Raw genomic sequence first — 14,938 nt, forward strand, 5'->3', positions numbered from 1 at the left:
ACCTTCCCCACGCCGCCCAGCCTCCCTGGTGTGCTCCCAGCGCTCCGATGGAACCTTCATCTCCCTGGGATGGCTGGAGGCGCATTCCAGGACACCCTGAGCAAACCCCATCCCGGCCTTCCCAAGCTCACTGCCTGTGTTGCCCTATTGCCTGCACCATTCCCCTCGGGTGATTCCAGCACCCCATAAGCAGAGGGGACCACAGCATCCCCCTGCTCCCCAAACATCCATCACACCACACCTTGCATGGAGACATCCTTTGGCGTGTCCTCCCCTTCCCAGTTATCTTTTTGGGACCTCCCCAAACCAGCCCAAAGCACCCAAAGACAGCAGGGATAGGTATATCCCAGGCATCCCCCATGGTGCTGGCAGGCAGCGCCGGGCATCATTGGAGCCCTGGGGGTTGTTTGTTACAGCTCCCAACTTCCTCTGTCCCCGGAGAGGTTTCGAAGGCGAGTGACCCACGAACTGGAATGTGCAAAGCCTCCAGCAAGCAGAGCCAGCTGCCTGCGCAAGGGGGGCGGCGAGGGGAGAGCAGCCAGCCCCATGGCACCGCACGCCTCCGTGCACAGGGATGCACAGCCCCAACATGCTCTCCCAGCTACTTGGTTGGAGGGACACAAGAGAGGGTCACCAGCCACGTTGTGTCCCCATCACAACAGGTCCCCACAGCCCCGTGTCCCCCTTCCCACCTCCCTCCCAGCCTGGTTTTTGGCAGCACAGTGCTGGCTGCAGGGTGGCACTGTTGAAGGCCAGGCTGGACAGGGCTTGGAGCAACCTGCTCTAGTGGAAGGTGTCCCTGGATGAGCTTTAAGGTCCCTTCCAACCCAAACCATCCCATGATTCCATGATGCTTCACCCCTCGCTCTCTAAGACATGAATCCGGGGGTGGCCAAAGGACGTGGTGGCAGTGCCAGGCTCTCGCTTTGGCTGGTGCCACCCTCCCTAGGTGCTGGGAGGGCTCCCAATGGATGGCAGCAGGGATGGGCATGGTCCTGGGGGACACGGTGGGGTCTGAGGCAGCTCCATGCCCTGAGCACGCGGGTGTCTGGGTTTGTCACAGCCTGGTGAGCAAGTTAATCTCAGGCTCCCTGACACGTGGAAAAAAAATCGCGATCCCGTAATGGAATTCATTCATCTTCCTGTCCAGGCGGAGAACAAGCCCCTGCCACCCACTGGGGCTGCGGCTGGGCCAGGGCACCCACTCTCCTCCCTGCAATGGGACCATGGGAGCGGCATTCCCATCAGCTTCCTCCCACGACAGCAATGTGTCCCCTTCCCAGGGGACCTCAGCCACAGCCATGGGGGCAGATGGGGTCGCCAATGTGGGTTGAACTCCCCCCAGGGTGATCTGGGGTGGATGGCAGCCGCAGTGCTCACGAGGGGGGAAAGGGAAACTGAGGCAGGCAGTGGCACTGGGGCAGAGGGTCGTCCTTGGTGGCACAAAGAGCCATGGGGGGAATGTCCCTCTGTCCTGTGATGTCTCTCTGTCCCTGTGGTTCCTTCCCCACTTCCTTAGCTGGTCCCACAGACAGGGGATGGCATCACTGGGGCACCTATGGAGGAGCCCAGCACATTCCCAAGGACCAGCTCGCCCACAGCACTTGGCCCCAGTGATGGAGAAAAGCCCTTGAGGAGCCCGAGCAGGTCAGGAGGCTCTGGGGCTGCCTCAGTTTCCCTGCAGCACCCACGGCAAGGCCACCCCCAGGCAGCCAAGTGGGAAGAGGAGGAGGAGAAGGAGGAGGGCTGCTCCTTCCCGGGCACACAAAGCCCCTTTCATAGGGGCTGAGTTTGGATTTCCTCTGCCAGCCCAGCACCTCGCTGCCTTCTGCCCTGCCAGAAACGCTGCGGTTGGGGCCAGGGGCTGGCATTCAGATACCTTGGGGGGACACAGGGACTTTGGGGTGGCTTCATCCCCTGCCTCAGCCCTCACCCCGACTTTTGCCTCCTGTCAGCTTTTAATTACACCCCTAATAACAGTGGCTTCACAGGGAAACGGGAGCTTTGTTGCTCAGGAGCTCATCTGCTCCTGCTGCTCCTTCCCCGCTTTAAACCCTAATCCTCAGTTGGGGACACTGCAATTAGCCACCGCGGAGCCGGGCACCATGTCACAGAGGATTAGGGCTCCCTTCAGCCCCACTGTGGGTCAATGGCTCTGTATGAGATGGGCTGTCCCCCCTGCAGCCCCCCAAATAGGGGGACAAGCCTAAGGACCCCCCCAACCCATCTCCACCAGGGTACCCACATCCCTGCACTGCATCAGTGCCACTGGGCTACTTTTGGGGTGCAGAGGAGCCTCAGACCCTCAAATGACCCCCAGAGCACCCGCACACAGACAGACCCAAGGAAGGTTTCCCAGGGGTTGGGTGGCTTTGTATGATGGGGCTACAAGGACAACAATGAGGCTGGGGGGGACCAACATGAGCCTCACCCAACCCATGTCCCCATGTGGCTGCCCAGCGCGAGCCCCCAGGAAGGGAAACTGAGGCACATGGCCCCCACGTGCCCATGGGGCACACCCCACAGCAGCCCTGCACTGAGCAGATGGGGACAGGCATGGCGCTGCCGTGTCCTGCAGGATGGTGACAGCGCTGAGCCCTCTCCCCAGGTACGATGCTGTGCTGCAGAGACAGACAATATGAGGGCTCCGAGAGGCACCACCGAGCTCCTCAACAACCCAGCTCCGGCACGGTGATGGCAACATGGGACCCTCGTGCACGGTGCAAAGGCCACATCCATGGGGTCACTCAGTCCCTTAAAGCCCCCGAAAGCATCGTTCCCAGGTGCCTGCTCGCCGGTCAGCCACTTCCCAAGGCTGGGAATGGAGGAGGGAGCGCAGGCGCTCGTTAGCAGCCGTTCATTAGGAGCCCTCAGGGAGGAGGAAGGTACCCGGGGCACCTGCACCTCTGTTTAATGAGCTGCGGTGCCATTGAGCGCAGGGGGGGACCGTGGGCACGCTGCGAGGGCTGACCCCCACCCTGACCACGGTGTGGCCAGGGGATGGGGGGATCTGAGTCACCCCCCATATACCTGCAGCCATGGGTGCTGCATGGAGCCAGGATAGCACCCCTGGGTCCTCAGAGTTGGGATCTTCCCACCGCAGGTGCCCTCAGCAGGGAAGGAAACGCAGACATCCTGCCCCCAAAGACACCCAGTCTGACCGTCAGCCCTCATGCAGCACCTAAAGGGGACGCAGGCATCCTAAACCACACGGCCGATCCCACCCCCGCCCCCGGCCCCACAGGACTCACAGGGTCCCCGCACCCTCCCACCCTCCCACCACCCCACATGGGGCTCTCCCTCGTTAATGTTTACTCGGGTTCGTTAGCGCCAGCACATCGCCATGGCAACCATGCAAGCTGTGCACTGCCACCAGCGCCACCACCGCCACGAGGATGTCCCCGCGTGTGGGGTCACTGCAGGCACCCCACCACCACCACCACCACCGCATGGGGCTGGGCGACGGCACATGGGGAGCAATGGGGCGCAGGGGTTTGCCTCCTCACCGCCAGGGTGACTTTGGTGCCACCCATACGGGGGGTGACAGCACCCATCGCTGTGCCAGGGCTGCAGGCGTGCGCGGCACTGCCAACACGCCTCGGGGCTGCATTATTTATACACCAGAGGAGCAGAGGGCTCGGCAGCAGCTGCAGTGTCCTCACGGGCCACCCTGCCCAGTGTCACGCAGCCGCTGAGCATGGTGGCACCGCAGCCCCACAGCCAGGGGGGACCATGGGGACGAGGCTGCCTATGGGGATGGGAGATGCCACCATGTCGGACATGGCGTGTGGTTGGTGCAGCATGTGGTGACCCCGATGCCACCCTGGTGTTCCCTTGGTCATGGCATGCGGGTGGTGCAGCATGTGGGGACCCCAGGAGATGGGAGGGTGCAACACGTGGGGACCCCGATGCCACCCTGGTGCCCCCTCGGTCATGGCAGCACATGGAGACATCCAGCACAACAGCCCAACCTGCCTCCTGCCACCACATCAGCCCTTTGCAGACGGGTTTGGGTGACGGCAGCAAAGGGGTGCCCATACCCAACACCCGCCTGCTACGACACACAGCACACCCCGCTGTACCCAGCACCGTCACCAGCAGCAGGATGAAACCCGGCTGTACCCAGCACAGTCATCAGGAGCACGATGAACCGTGGCTGTACCCAGCACCATCACCAAGAGCAGGATGAACACCGGCTGTACCCAGCACCGTCACCAAGAGCAGGATGAAACCTGGCTGTACCCAGCACCGTCATCAGGAGCACGATGAACCATGGCTGTACCCAGCACCATCACCAAGAGCAGGATGAAACCCGGCTGTACCCAGCACCGTCACCAGCAGCAGGATGAACCCTGGCCGTACCCAGCACCATCACCAGCAGCAGGATGAACCCTGGCCGTACCCAGCACCGTCACCAAGAGCAGGATGAAACCCGGCTGTACCCAGCACCGTCACCAAAAGCAGGATGAACCCCGGCTGTACCCAGCACCGTCACCAAGAGCAGGATGAAACCCGGCTGTACCCAGCACCGTCATCAGGAGCAGGATGAACCCTGGCTGTACCCAGCACCATCACCAGGAGCAGGATGAACCCCGGCTGTACCCAGCACCATCACCAGCATGAACTGCGGTTGTACCCAGCACCATCCCCAGGAGCAGGATGAACCCCATCCTTCCCTTTCCTACAGCAAACAGGTTTTCCTTCAGCTTCACAGAATCCTCCCACCTCCTTCCCCGCCCCCGGGCCGGGATTTGGGGGTAAAAGAGCTGAGTTGGGGCTTTTCATTGTTCCTGGTGAGTTTCCCGGTGGCACCGGAGCACCGGGCCCGGCCCCGCAGCCCCCCGCAGCGCCCCCCGCGCTCCCCGGTGCTCGGTGCGGCTGCAGGCGGATTAATTCTGCATGACTGCCCATCTCCGCGGGGGGACCGGACCCTCCGGCCCTGCAGCGCTCTTTAAACATTCCTCCAGCCCAAGTTAATTCCCTCTTCCTGCAGAGCTGGCGCATCTGCTGCAGTCAGGCAAGGAGGGGAAGGAGAGTGGAGGGAGGGAATGGGGGGAACACCGGCATCCAGCATCGCTCTGGCGCCCAGGCTGTGGTTGGTGTCACCTAAAAGCATCCAGCACAGTGCCAAGGGTGGGGGCACGAGGTTTGCCTTGGGGATAGGGGAAACTGAGTCACGCTGGGGACAGTGGCCCTGGTGTGATGTCACCCCCGCCCAAATACCATTGGGGACTCCCCAAACCAGGAGGCTGCCTTAAAAACGGAGGTTTTCAAACACTTCTGGGCTCTGCCTCTCCAAAGGAGGCTTGTTCCAGGCCCCCTACCCCGCTCTCACCCTCCACAGCCCCAAAGGACAGATCCCCATGGTCGAACATTGCCCACTCCGAGTCCAGGCTCGCTGGGGTTTGGGATGGCTCCTGGAAACACGGCTACCGCTTCAGCAACAGCCCCACGGGCCGGAGCGCATCCTGTGCTCAGAAGCCCCCTCCATCCCCTCTCCATGGGACAAGCACCATGGGGGGGCTGCGCACACCCAGCCTCAGCACTGTTGGACCCCCAGCCCACGTGAGCTACCCCCAAACACCATCAGGGCAAAGCCCCCTAAACCCTGCCATGGCAGCCTGGGGATGGTGGCGTGTCCCCACGGCCAGCCGCCACCATTCTGTGGGCAGAGCCAACCTATGGGGAGATGCAGCCGCCATATCCCTGCTGCACCCAGCATCCCGCACCCAGCACCCCGAGGTGTCGGCAGCATCCAGACCCAGCAGAACCATCCCCTCTTGCCTACAAGTTGCCCGGCTCGGCAGGCAGGCGGGAGGAAGGCGAGGAGCCCAGCTGCTGGCGGAGCTGCGGATAACATGCATTTAAATCACTTATATCTTTACTTTCTCCTGCGCTGGCTGAGAGATGGGCTTTTTTCCTGCATGCGTAATTAGGGGGTGGAACAGATGGTGGAGGGTTCGTTTAAAGTAATGCATCCATTAAAATAACCTTCGCTGTCGGGGACTGCGCTCCGAGAGGGGCCTGTTTCACTGGGGGCGGTGGGGAGGGAAAAGGGGGGGGGCTTTGTTCTGCAACTAAAAGGGGGTCCGACTGTGGGGGGCCGGAGTGCACACTCACTTTGGGATGCATCATCCCGGCTTCTGGGATGAAGGGTGAGAAGCTGGGTTGGATACACCGACCTGTATTGCCATGCATAAGAGCTGGGGATAAACTGGGACCAAACTGGGGGCAAACTGGGGTTGAAGCAGGCCTCTCCAGGGCTCAGTTTCCATAGCAATGTGATGGCAGTGAGATGGTGGGGACGCAAAGCCCAGGACGGGTATGATGCCACGGGGTGGGCATGGTCCCCACGGTCCCCTGATACCCTAGAGCTGCTGCCCATGGGGACTGTGTCCACTTCTGTCCCCCACCCACCCCAGACCCCCAGAGCAGGCTATAGAAGGACATTCCCCCTTGCCATGCTGCACCCGCCTCCTCTCCTGTTTCAAACCCTGGGTTCCCAGTGGAGGCAGGAGGGCTTTGTTCAGGCACCGGAGCAGCGGAGGCCAGAGAAAGCAGGAGTGCCCTGCCAGCTCTTGTGTTTCACTCCCAAGGAATGCCGGGGAGGGGAGGGGAACGCTATTCCCCCCCCTTTCCCCTGCTCCAACAACGGGCACCCGGCCCGGCTGCAGGGTGCTGAGGCTGGGAGGAAGAGGAGGGAAGGGCGCAGGGAGGAAGGATGGGGAAGGCGGGATGCGGGCGTCGCGTGGGTGCTGTGGTACCACCACGTGTGGCTTGGGGATGGTAGCGGGTGGGCTGGGGGTGGGGGGGGGGACAACACACGATGACACACAGCTGGGGTGGCGCCAAGCAGAGAAAACCATTCCAAGCAGGAACTGCCGAGCAAGTATCACACCTGGGGCTTAGAGGGGTGAAGCCCCCCGGGTACCCCCTAAACATGGGGGCTCCAGAGAGGCTGGGGAAGGGCGAGAGCAGCAGCGCACCCAGAGCCACCCATGCGTGCTCAGATATTGAGTGTGCACTTGCTAAGGTGCTTCTGCTGCCTTCAGGGCATCGCTGCTGCGTTGGAAGCATCAGGAAGGTGGGAACCGGGGGGGATGGGAGCACATGCCAGGGCTGCACTGGGGGGGTCGGGATATTTCCCAGCTTCCCCAGCCCCCAGCCGCAGGACAGGGAGCTCAGAGGCTGGGACAAGCTCAGCTTCACCCCAAGCCATGCAAAGGCTGGTCCCTGCCTCACCACCCTCTCCACAGCCCCCAGATCCCATGGGGGTGCGCATCTCACCCTCCAGCCCTTACACGCCCTGCTGATCCCACACAGTCCCTCTTGCCAGCACCCTGGGGTGCCCCCAAGCACTGGTGTGGCTGATGGCAGTCGGATGGGGCCACTGCTCATGCCAACACCCCCATGCCCGATGCTGGGGGCAGAAAGCAAGGTGCCAGTGACAGCGACGAGGAAAGGGACTGAGGGAACACGGGATGGGAGACGCCAACAGCCAAGAGGGGCTCACAGCAGGACCGGTGTCACAGGGTGACCGGGGTCCCCAGGCCATCAAGGGAAGCAGTCCCTCTGCTTTGCCCTCCCCAGCCAAGGGACATCAGGCTTTGCACAGCCCCATCCCCACACCAAGCCCCCGCTCTGCCACCCCAACTCCCCCAATCTCATCCCTAATCCTCTCCCAGCTCACCTGCCATCACCTCCCCATCCCCGGCAAGCCAGTCCTTTAGGTGAGCCTCATCACCGCCAGCTCTTCCCACTCCCCAGCCAACCATCCGCTGGGAAAACCGGTCCCAAAATCCCTTCCCCGCATCCGCGCCAGCTCTGTGGGTCCGGGGGGGGCTCGCCAAGAACAATAGCTCCTTGTTGCAGCCCGGCTCCCCTCCCTGGGCAGTGCTGGCCACTCTCACCTCTAGGTCTGTCTCGCTGTTTCCCAGCTCCCTCCTGACAAATCCCCGCTCCTGATCGCTTCTCCTCCCCGTGGGTCCATATTAAGCTACATTCTCCTTTCAGCTGGGTGGAAAACAGCAGTAATAACCATGTGGAGAGAGCCGTGCCCCCCACCTCCACTTCCCTCCCACTTTGGGGTTCAAATTTCATCTCAGCAAAAAAGCTTCCCCCGCCTCCAATTTCTTCCCCCAAACCAAGGCGCTGTCGTCTCGTCTGATCTCGGCAGGGGCCGTGTGGATGCTCAGCTCCTCCTGGTTCAGGATCTGCTGCCAATCTGGACCTCGCAAACTGGTTCTCACACAGCTCCCGCCTAGCGCCTCCCTCCCAGCACTTATTGTCCCTCCTCAGCCACCCAGCCCAGGCTTGCTCCCTGTCACCCTGCTCCCTGTCACCTTGCTCCTCATGTCACCCTATTCATGTCACCCTACTCATGCCACCCTACTCATGCCACCCTGGTCCCCATGTCACCCTGCTCATGTCACCCTGCTCCCCATGTCATCCTATTCATGTCACCCTGCTCCCCATGTCACCCTCCTCATGTCACCCTACTCCTGTCACCCTGCTCCCCATGCCACACTGCTCCCTGCCACCCTGCTTCCATCACCCTTGCTCCCTGCCACCCTGCTCTCATCACCCTCGCTCCCTGCCACCCTGCTCCCCATGCCACCCATCCAGCGATGCACAGAGGACCACGCTCCCCTCCTGCCGCTGCCTCTGCTCAGCCACATCCATCCCGAACCAAGCCACCAAGTTTGCCAGGCAGGCTTCACTCCCGGGAAGCGGAAGGGGGGGGCCTGTCGCCTCCAGCCCAGCAGCCTCCCTCTCTCCCGCAGCCGAGGAGCTCATCCCCCTCGCCCAAGGCGCTCCATCCTCCTCCAGATATTTCAGGCCCAGGTTTTGTGAGGAATGCTCAGGCGCTGAGCCCGAGCCCATGCGCTGAAGTCAGCAGGAGGCGAAGAGCAAAGACCGTGTGTGGGGCTCGGGGCCCCGGGGGCGGTGGCACAGGGATGGGATGGGGATGGGATGGAGATGGGATGCGGCTCCCTCCGCCTGGAGCTCGTTTAGCGCTGGGAAGGGCAGAGGTTGGAGCTGGCGGATGCCAGAACCGCTTCGCTCTCCCTCCAGGAGGATCAATACCACATTGCGCCGCTTCCCCCCGGCTCCCCACATAGAGCCAGGCCTGGATCAACAGCCTTGTCCACCGGCACTGAGTGGGCTTTGGCATCCGGAGGGGGTCACCAGGGCTGCCTGGCCCTGTCCCCTCTAGCATGGTGGCATGACCCTGCCCATGCACACCAAACCCTGCCTGTGCACACCAAATCATGCCTGTGCACACCAAACCCTGCCCGTGCACACCAAACCCTGCCCATACACACCAAACCCTGCCCATACACACCAAACCCTGCCTGTGCACACCAAACCCTGCCCGTGCACACCAAACCCTGCCCATACACACCAAACCCTGCCCATACACACCAAACCCTGCCTGTGCACACCAAACCCTGCCCGTGCACACCAAACCCTGCCCATTCACACCAAACCCTGCCTGTGAACACCAGCCCCTGCCCATACACACCAAACCATGCCTGTGCACAGCAAATCCTGCTCATACACACCAAACCCTGCCCATGCACACCAAACCCTGGCCGTGCACACCAAACCATGCCTGTGCACACCAAACCCTGCCTGTTCACACCAAATCCTGCCTGTGCACCAAGCCCTGCCCACGCACACCAAACCCTGCCCGCGCACACCAAATCCTGCCTGTGCACACCAAATCCTGCCTGTTCACACCAAATCCTGCCTGTTCACACCAAACCTTGTCTGTGCACACCAAATCCTGCCTGTGCACACTAAATTCTGTCTGTGCACCAGACCCTGCCCGGGGACACCATAGCCGGCCTGTGCACACCAAACCCTGTCTGTGCACACCAAACCCTGCCCATGCACCAAACCATGCCCATGCTCACCAAACCGTGCCCATGCACACCAAACCCTGCCCGTGCACACCAAACCCTGCCAGTGCACACCAAATCCTGCCCGTGCACACCAAACCCCGTCTGTGCACACCAAACCCTGCCCGTGCACACCAAACCTTGTCTGTGCACACCAAACCCTGCCTGTGCACACCAAACCCCGTCTGTGCACACCAAACCCTGCCCGTGCACAGCAAACCCTGTCTGCGCACACCAAACCCCGTCTGTGCACACCAAACCCTGCCTGTGCTCACCAAACCCCATCTGTGCACCAAACCCTGTGCACACCAAACCCTGCCCGTGCACACCAAACCCTGCCCGTGCACACCAAACCCTGTCTGTGCACACCAAACCCTGCCCGTGCACACCAAACCCTGCCCGTGCACACCAAACCCTGTCTGTGCACACCAAACCCTGCCCGTGCACACCAAACCCTGCCCGTGCACACCAAACCCTGTGCACACCAAACCTTGCCTATGCACACCAAACCCTGTCTGTGCACACCAAACCTGCCCATGCACACCAAACCCTGTCTGTGCACACCAAACCCTGCCCGTGCACACGAAACCCTGTCTGTGCACACCAAACCCTGCCCGTGCACACGAAACCCTGTGTTTCTGTGCACACCAAACCTTGCCCATGCACACCAAACCCTTCCCGTGCACCATACCCTGTGCACACCAAAGCCTGTGCACACCAAACCCTCCACCCCACCCAACGCCCCCCATACCGCACCCACCGCGCCCCGCCATGCCCGGGGCAGCTCATCCCATGCTGTGTCCCGGGGGGCTCCCGTCCGTGCCGCCGGAGTCCCTCTTGCGCCCGCCCCGTCGCGGGCTCGCTGGCGCAGGCGGCCGGCGTGCTGCGGCAGGTGAGCCCCGGGGCAGCGTTCCTGCCCGGGCCCGAGTGTCCCCACCGGGCAGCCGCTCCGCAGGCATGTTCCTTCCCAGCACCTCCCTCCTTCCCTCCATCGCCGCTTCCCTGTATCCAGCCGCCGAAAAGGGGGGAGCCGACGGGTTTTAATGAGCTCCCCGGAGGCATCACTCTGCACCCCCCCCCCCGCTCTCCTCTCCCTCCTCTTCCCGCGTTCTGAAACACAACCGTCGGTGGCAAAGGCTGGAAACAAACCACAGGGCACATTCCCCCCCCTCCATTCCCGCTCCCCTCCTCGCCTCCCCCGGCTCTCTGCTCTCCTGCCGATGCCAAAGACCCAGCCGGGCTCTTGTGCTTTCACTCGCAGCTGCAGCTGCCGATTTTCCCTGTAAGCCCTTGTGCCTAGAAGGCCCAGAGCGAGGGATTCTGGGACACGGTGATTGAAGACAGCACCAGCACGGAGACCATTGCTCAGACTTTCCCTGTCTGTCGCCCCAACGCTCAACCCACAGAGAGGGAGGGAAAAGAAACAGGAAAATAAAGGAAAGAAAGGGGAAAAAAAAGACGGAGAGGGAAAAAAACCCAGACCCGGAGTGGAGCTCACCCCTTCCCACCCATCCAGAGCAGCGCTGCGTGTCCCAACCTTCCCGCAGGTCAGGCAGCCCACGGAGCCAAGCAGCACCCTGGGGACTCCAGCCTGCTTCGCTTTGCTGTGCCAGATCCCACTGCAAGCACGCTGGATCGCTCTCACCATGCAGCCCAATGTACATCACCTTAAAAACTCATGGTGGGGGCCTCAGCAGCACCCAGTTTGTTCCCTCTCGTGTGTTATTTTGAATGAATAATCATCATAACGCAGCTTTCGAGGTGAATTTTGGGGGTGGGTGCGAGGGGAGGTGATGCCACGCGCGATGCTGGCTCCTCACATGAAGCTGAACACTCACCCGCGGCGTGGGACCATTGGGAGCCAAGCGAGCACCCCAGGCACTTGTCACCCTGTCCCCTCTGCAGGTAAAAGGGTAAAAGCCACCCAAAAGACAGGGTCCCCAGTGCCCTGGGTGCCTGAGGAAGGTCCCACCACATCAAATATCTGCCCTCCAGCACATGCACCAGCCCAAGGCATTGCTCAGCATGTGCCCGGAGGCAGAGCACCAACAATCCTAGCCTGAACGGACGGACAGATGCATGGCGGGGAATGGGGGTCCCCTCGGTACCCCGAGAACTACCCCAGAATTCCCAGCTCCCCAAGGACCGCAGCCAGCCCACGTGGCACATCCCAGTCCTGAAGTTTGGCGGCAGCAGGGCTGGGGAGGGGACAAGAGGGGGTGACAGGACACGACACATCTGCGACGCATTCAGGGGCCATCCCGCATCCGGGCAGCCCAGCCACAGCCCAGCATCCAACTGGGTGGCCCCGTGGGGGGAGCCCTGCCCTATGGCCAGGCGAAAATCCATCCCCCCCGCCCCGTATCCCTCACGCTCCCCCCCACCACACTGCCATTAACGAGCCCGGAAGAAGGAAACAGCCCTCCCCAGCGCTGCCCTGTTTACCAAGAGCTGGTTCCAAGCACTCGGGAGAATAGCAGGAGCATTTCAAGGCCCTGTTTCCACTCGGCTGACACACACTATTTATAGCAGCCCACAATTCTCCCAGAGCTTTCCTCGGGATCTCAGCAGAAATAGCCTGCCCCGGGTCTCTGCTGCCTCCTCTAAGGAGGCCAGGGCAGTGCCGGCCTCCCCCCAGGCTTCCCATAACCTTCCATAAGCTTCCATCGCTTCTCCTGCACCGGCCACCCCGCTCCCGGCATGTCCTTGGCCATCCTGTCCCTGCCGCCACAGTGCCAACCTTCCCCTCTCCCTGTGCTCCCCACATTCCCAGCCGCCTCCTGCCGGATCCGATCCCGGCGGGCGCACGGTGGCTCTGCCCAGTGGGAGGGAGGGAGGGAACGGGACTGTGGTTGATGGGGTGTATGGAATGGGGGGGGGGGTGAAGGCCACCTCCCGCCTGCCTGCATCGGAGCGCGGCGGAGCCCCCGGGGACTCGCACCGGGGATGGAGCTGGCCTATTCAGGTTACAGAGACATGGCAGAGCGGAATTTGGCGCCACGCCATCCCTTCTCCAGCCCCCCCCTTCCCTCCTCTTTCCCCCCCTTCCCACCAACACCCTCCCCTGCAAATTCCACAGCCCAGCAGGAGAAGCCAGTGTAAGGGGACACCTGGGGGGGGGAGAGTGAGGAAGAGGAGGGAGGCCTGGGGTGAGGGGCCCCCCGATTCGGACCACAAGCCCCCCTTGGCAAGTGAGTGGCAGGATCAGTGCCCGTCACCCCGGGGGTTCGCTTCTGCTCTCTGTCACGCCAGGATAAATCTGGAGCGACTCCACCACGCGCCGGGGCTGGAGGCGGAACACAATGAGCTCAGCCCGTGGCTTTCGGTGGCCGTTCTGGCAACCACGGGCCCAAGGCTTGGAGGCACGAGGCCACCCGCTCACAGCCTGGGCCACGTCCTCTCCCCCAGCACCTAAACACACAGGGACGCGGGGGTCTCCGCCTGTCCCCCAGCCTTGAGGACACCCAACGCGTCCCCACAGGGTGGGCAGGGGGTCCAGTGTTAGCGTGACCCTGTGTGGTGCCACCAACCAAAGTCACCAGTCCCCCCTGGTCCCCAAGCACGCCAGAAGGGGAGAGAAGGGGGGGGGGATTTATATCAGCTGATCGATAAAAACAAATCAAAGGGGGATGACAGGCACCGAAGTGACAACCGCGCACCGCGACCACGCAACTTCACCGGCGGGGATGGGGTGAAGCCCCCAACACCCCCAACACCCCCCACCCCATCTCCAGGGCTACCCGTCCCCCGCCCTTTCACCAGCCCGCTGCTCCCCGGGGCCAGGCTGCCAAGGGAAAGGGGGGGTTGTGGGATGCTCAGCCCCGGGGGGGTCCCCGATGTCCCCCGGGAAGCCCGTTGTTGACAGGCTCCAGTGCCGGCCCTGCCTTCTAGCGGACGAGCCGGCTCTGACAGCTGTCACTCACCGCTCGCAGCCCGGGGGGGGTGGGAAAAAGGGGGGGGGTCGGCGGCTGAACTCGTGGAGACCGCAGCCCCCCCCCCCCGCCCGCCCCTCCCCGCCCCAAGTACCATTAAACTCCTGCAATTTGGCACCAACTCGCCGCGCAACTTCAGCGGAGGGGACGGCGGGGGGGGGGAACCACACAGGGACACGCCGCCTCCTCCTCCCTCTCCCCCCCCCCAGCCCCCCCCCCAGCTCTTCCCGAAGGGGGTGTCCCATGTGTCCTCCCACCCCATTCCCGCCTCCCAGCCCCACACACAAAGGCGGGGGGTCCCCCGGTACTCACCCGCCGGCTGCTGCGCTCCAAGCCCCTCGGAGCCCGCCCGCCTGGGGAGGCTCCTGCCGTCCGGCGGGGCTGCCTCTTGGCCGGCCGCGGGGGTCCCGGAGCCTTCGGCACCGCTCGCCACCTTCAACGAGAGCATTTCCAGCGCCTCCTGCTCACATTCTCCCCAGGCAACTCCGCTCCTGCCAGCCCACCCCCTCCTCCGTCCCCTGCCTGCTCTTTCCTCTCCTCTCTCGTCCTTCCCTCTCCCCCCCCCTCCACCCCTCTATTTTATGATTTTTCCGGCTTTTCTCTCCCCTCTAACGCTCATCTGGGGTTTTTTTCATGGGTTTTATTTTTTCCTCCTCTTCCCCCCCCCCCCTTCGCCTCTCACACACACAAAAGGCAGCGGAGCGGGAGGCGGAGGGGAACCGACCTCCCCTCTGCGCCTCCGCCGCTCGCCGCCTGCGGAAAGCAAAGAAAGACACAGCGCAGCAGAGCCCTGGCTTGCCGCTGCCTCCCCCCTTCCTCCTCCTCCTCCTCCTCTTCCCTCCTCCTCCTCCTCCTCCTCCTCCTCCTCCTCCACCTCCTCCCTCGCTCTTGCCTTCTGCCGCTCCCGGCTTTGTGGGGGCTGGGATAAAAGGGGGGGAAGCGCAGCCGGCGGCGCGGCGCGCCCAGCCCCTCGCTCCTCTCCGTTGCGCGGCGGGGACCGCGGCTCCGCTTCGCTCCGCTGTCAGCGGCACGGCCAGCATCCGGCACCCCGGGGAGCCGTGCAGCACCGCCGGGGCATGCCGGGCCTTGTAGTCCTTCCTT

At 62.9% G+C, this 14,938-nt stretch overlaps 1 protein-coding gene across 4 annotated transcripts in view; it reads right to left on the reverse strand.

Moving 5' to 3' along the window:
• Window positions 1-14,625, reverse strand: part of AHDC1 (AT-hook DNA binding motif containing 1) — a 49,003-nt gene extending 34,378 nt beyond the window's left edge. For 2 of the 4 annotated variants that reach the window (XM_030504266.1, XM_030504268.1), the window contains exons 1-2: window positions 14,562-14,625; window positions 14,150-14,270 (exon numbers count right to left, since the gene is read on the reverse strand). Coding sequence is in view for 2 of the 4 variants with exons in the window: in XM_030504263.1 (XP_030360123.1) it covers window positions 14,150-14,285 (136 nt within the window). In the remaining 2 variants the exon portion in view is untranslated. Of the gene's footprint in view, window positions 1-14,149; window positions 14,499-14,561 lie in introns of those variants that run through there. The other 2 variants (XM_030504263.1, XM_030504264.1) reach the window with 2 other exon arrangements.
• Window positions 14,626-14,938: the final 313 nt, after the last annotated feature.

Source organism: Strigops habroptila, chromosome 12 (assembly GCF_004027225.2).
Source record: "Strigops habroptila isolate Jane chromosome 12, bStrHab1.2.pri, whole genome shotgun sequence".
NCBI classification, from domain to species: Eukaryota; Metazoa; Chordata; class Aves; order Psittaciformes; family Psittacidae; genus Strigops; species Strigops habroptila.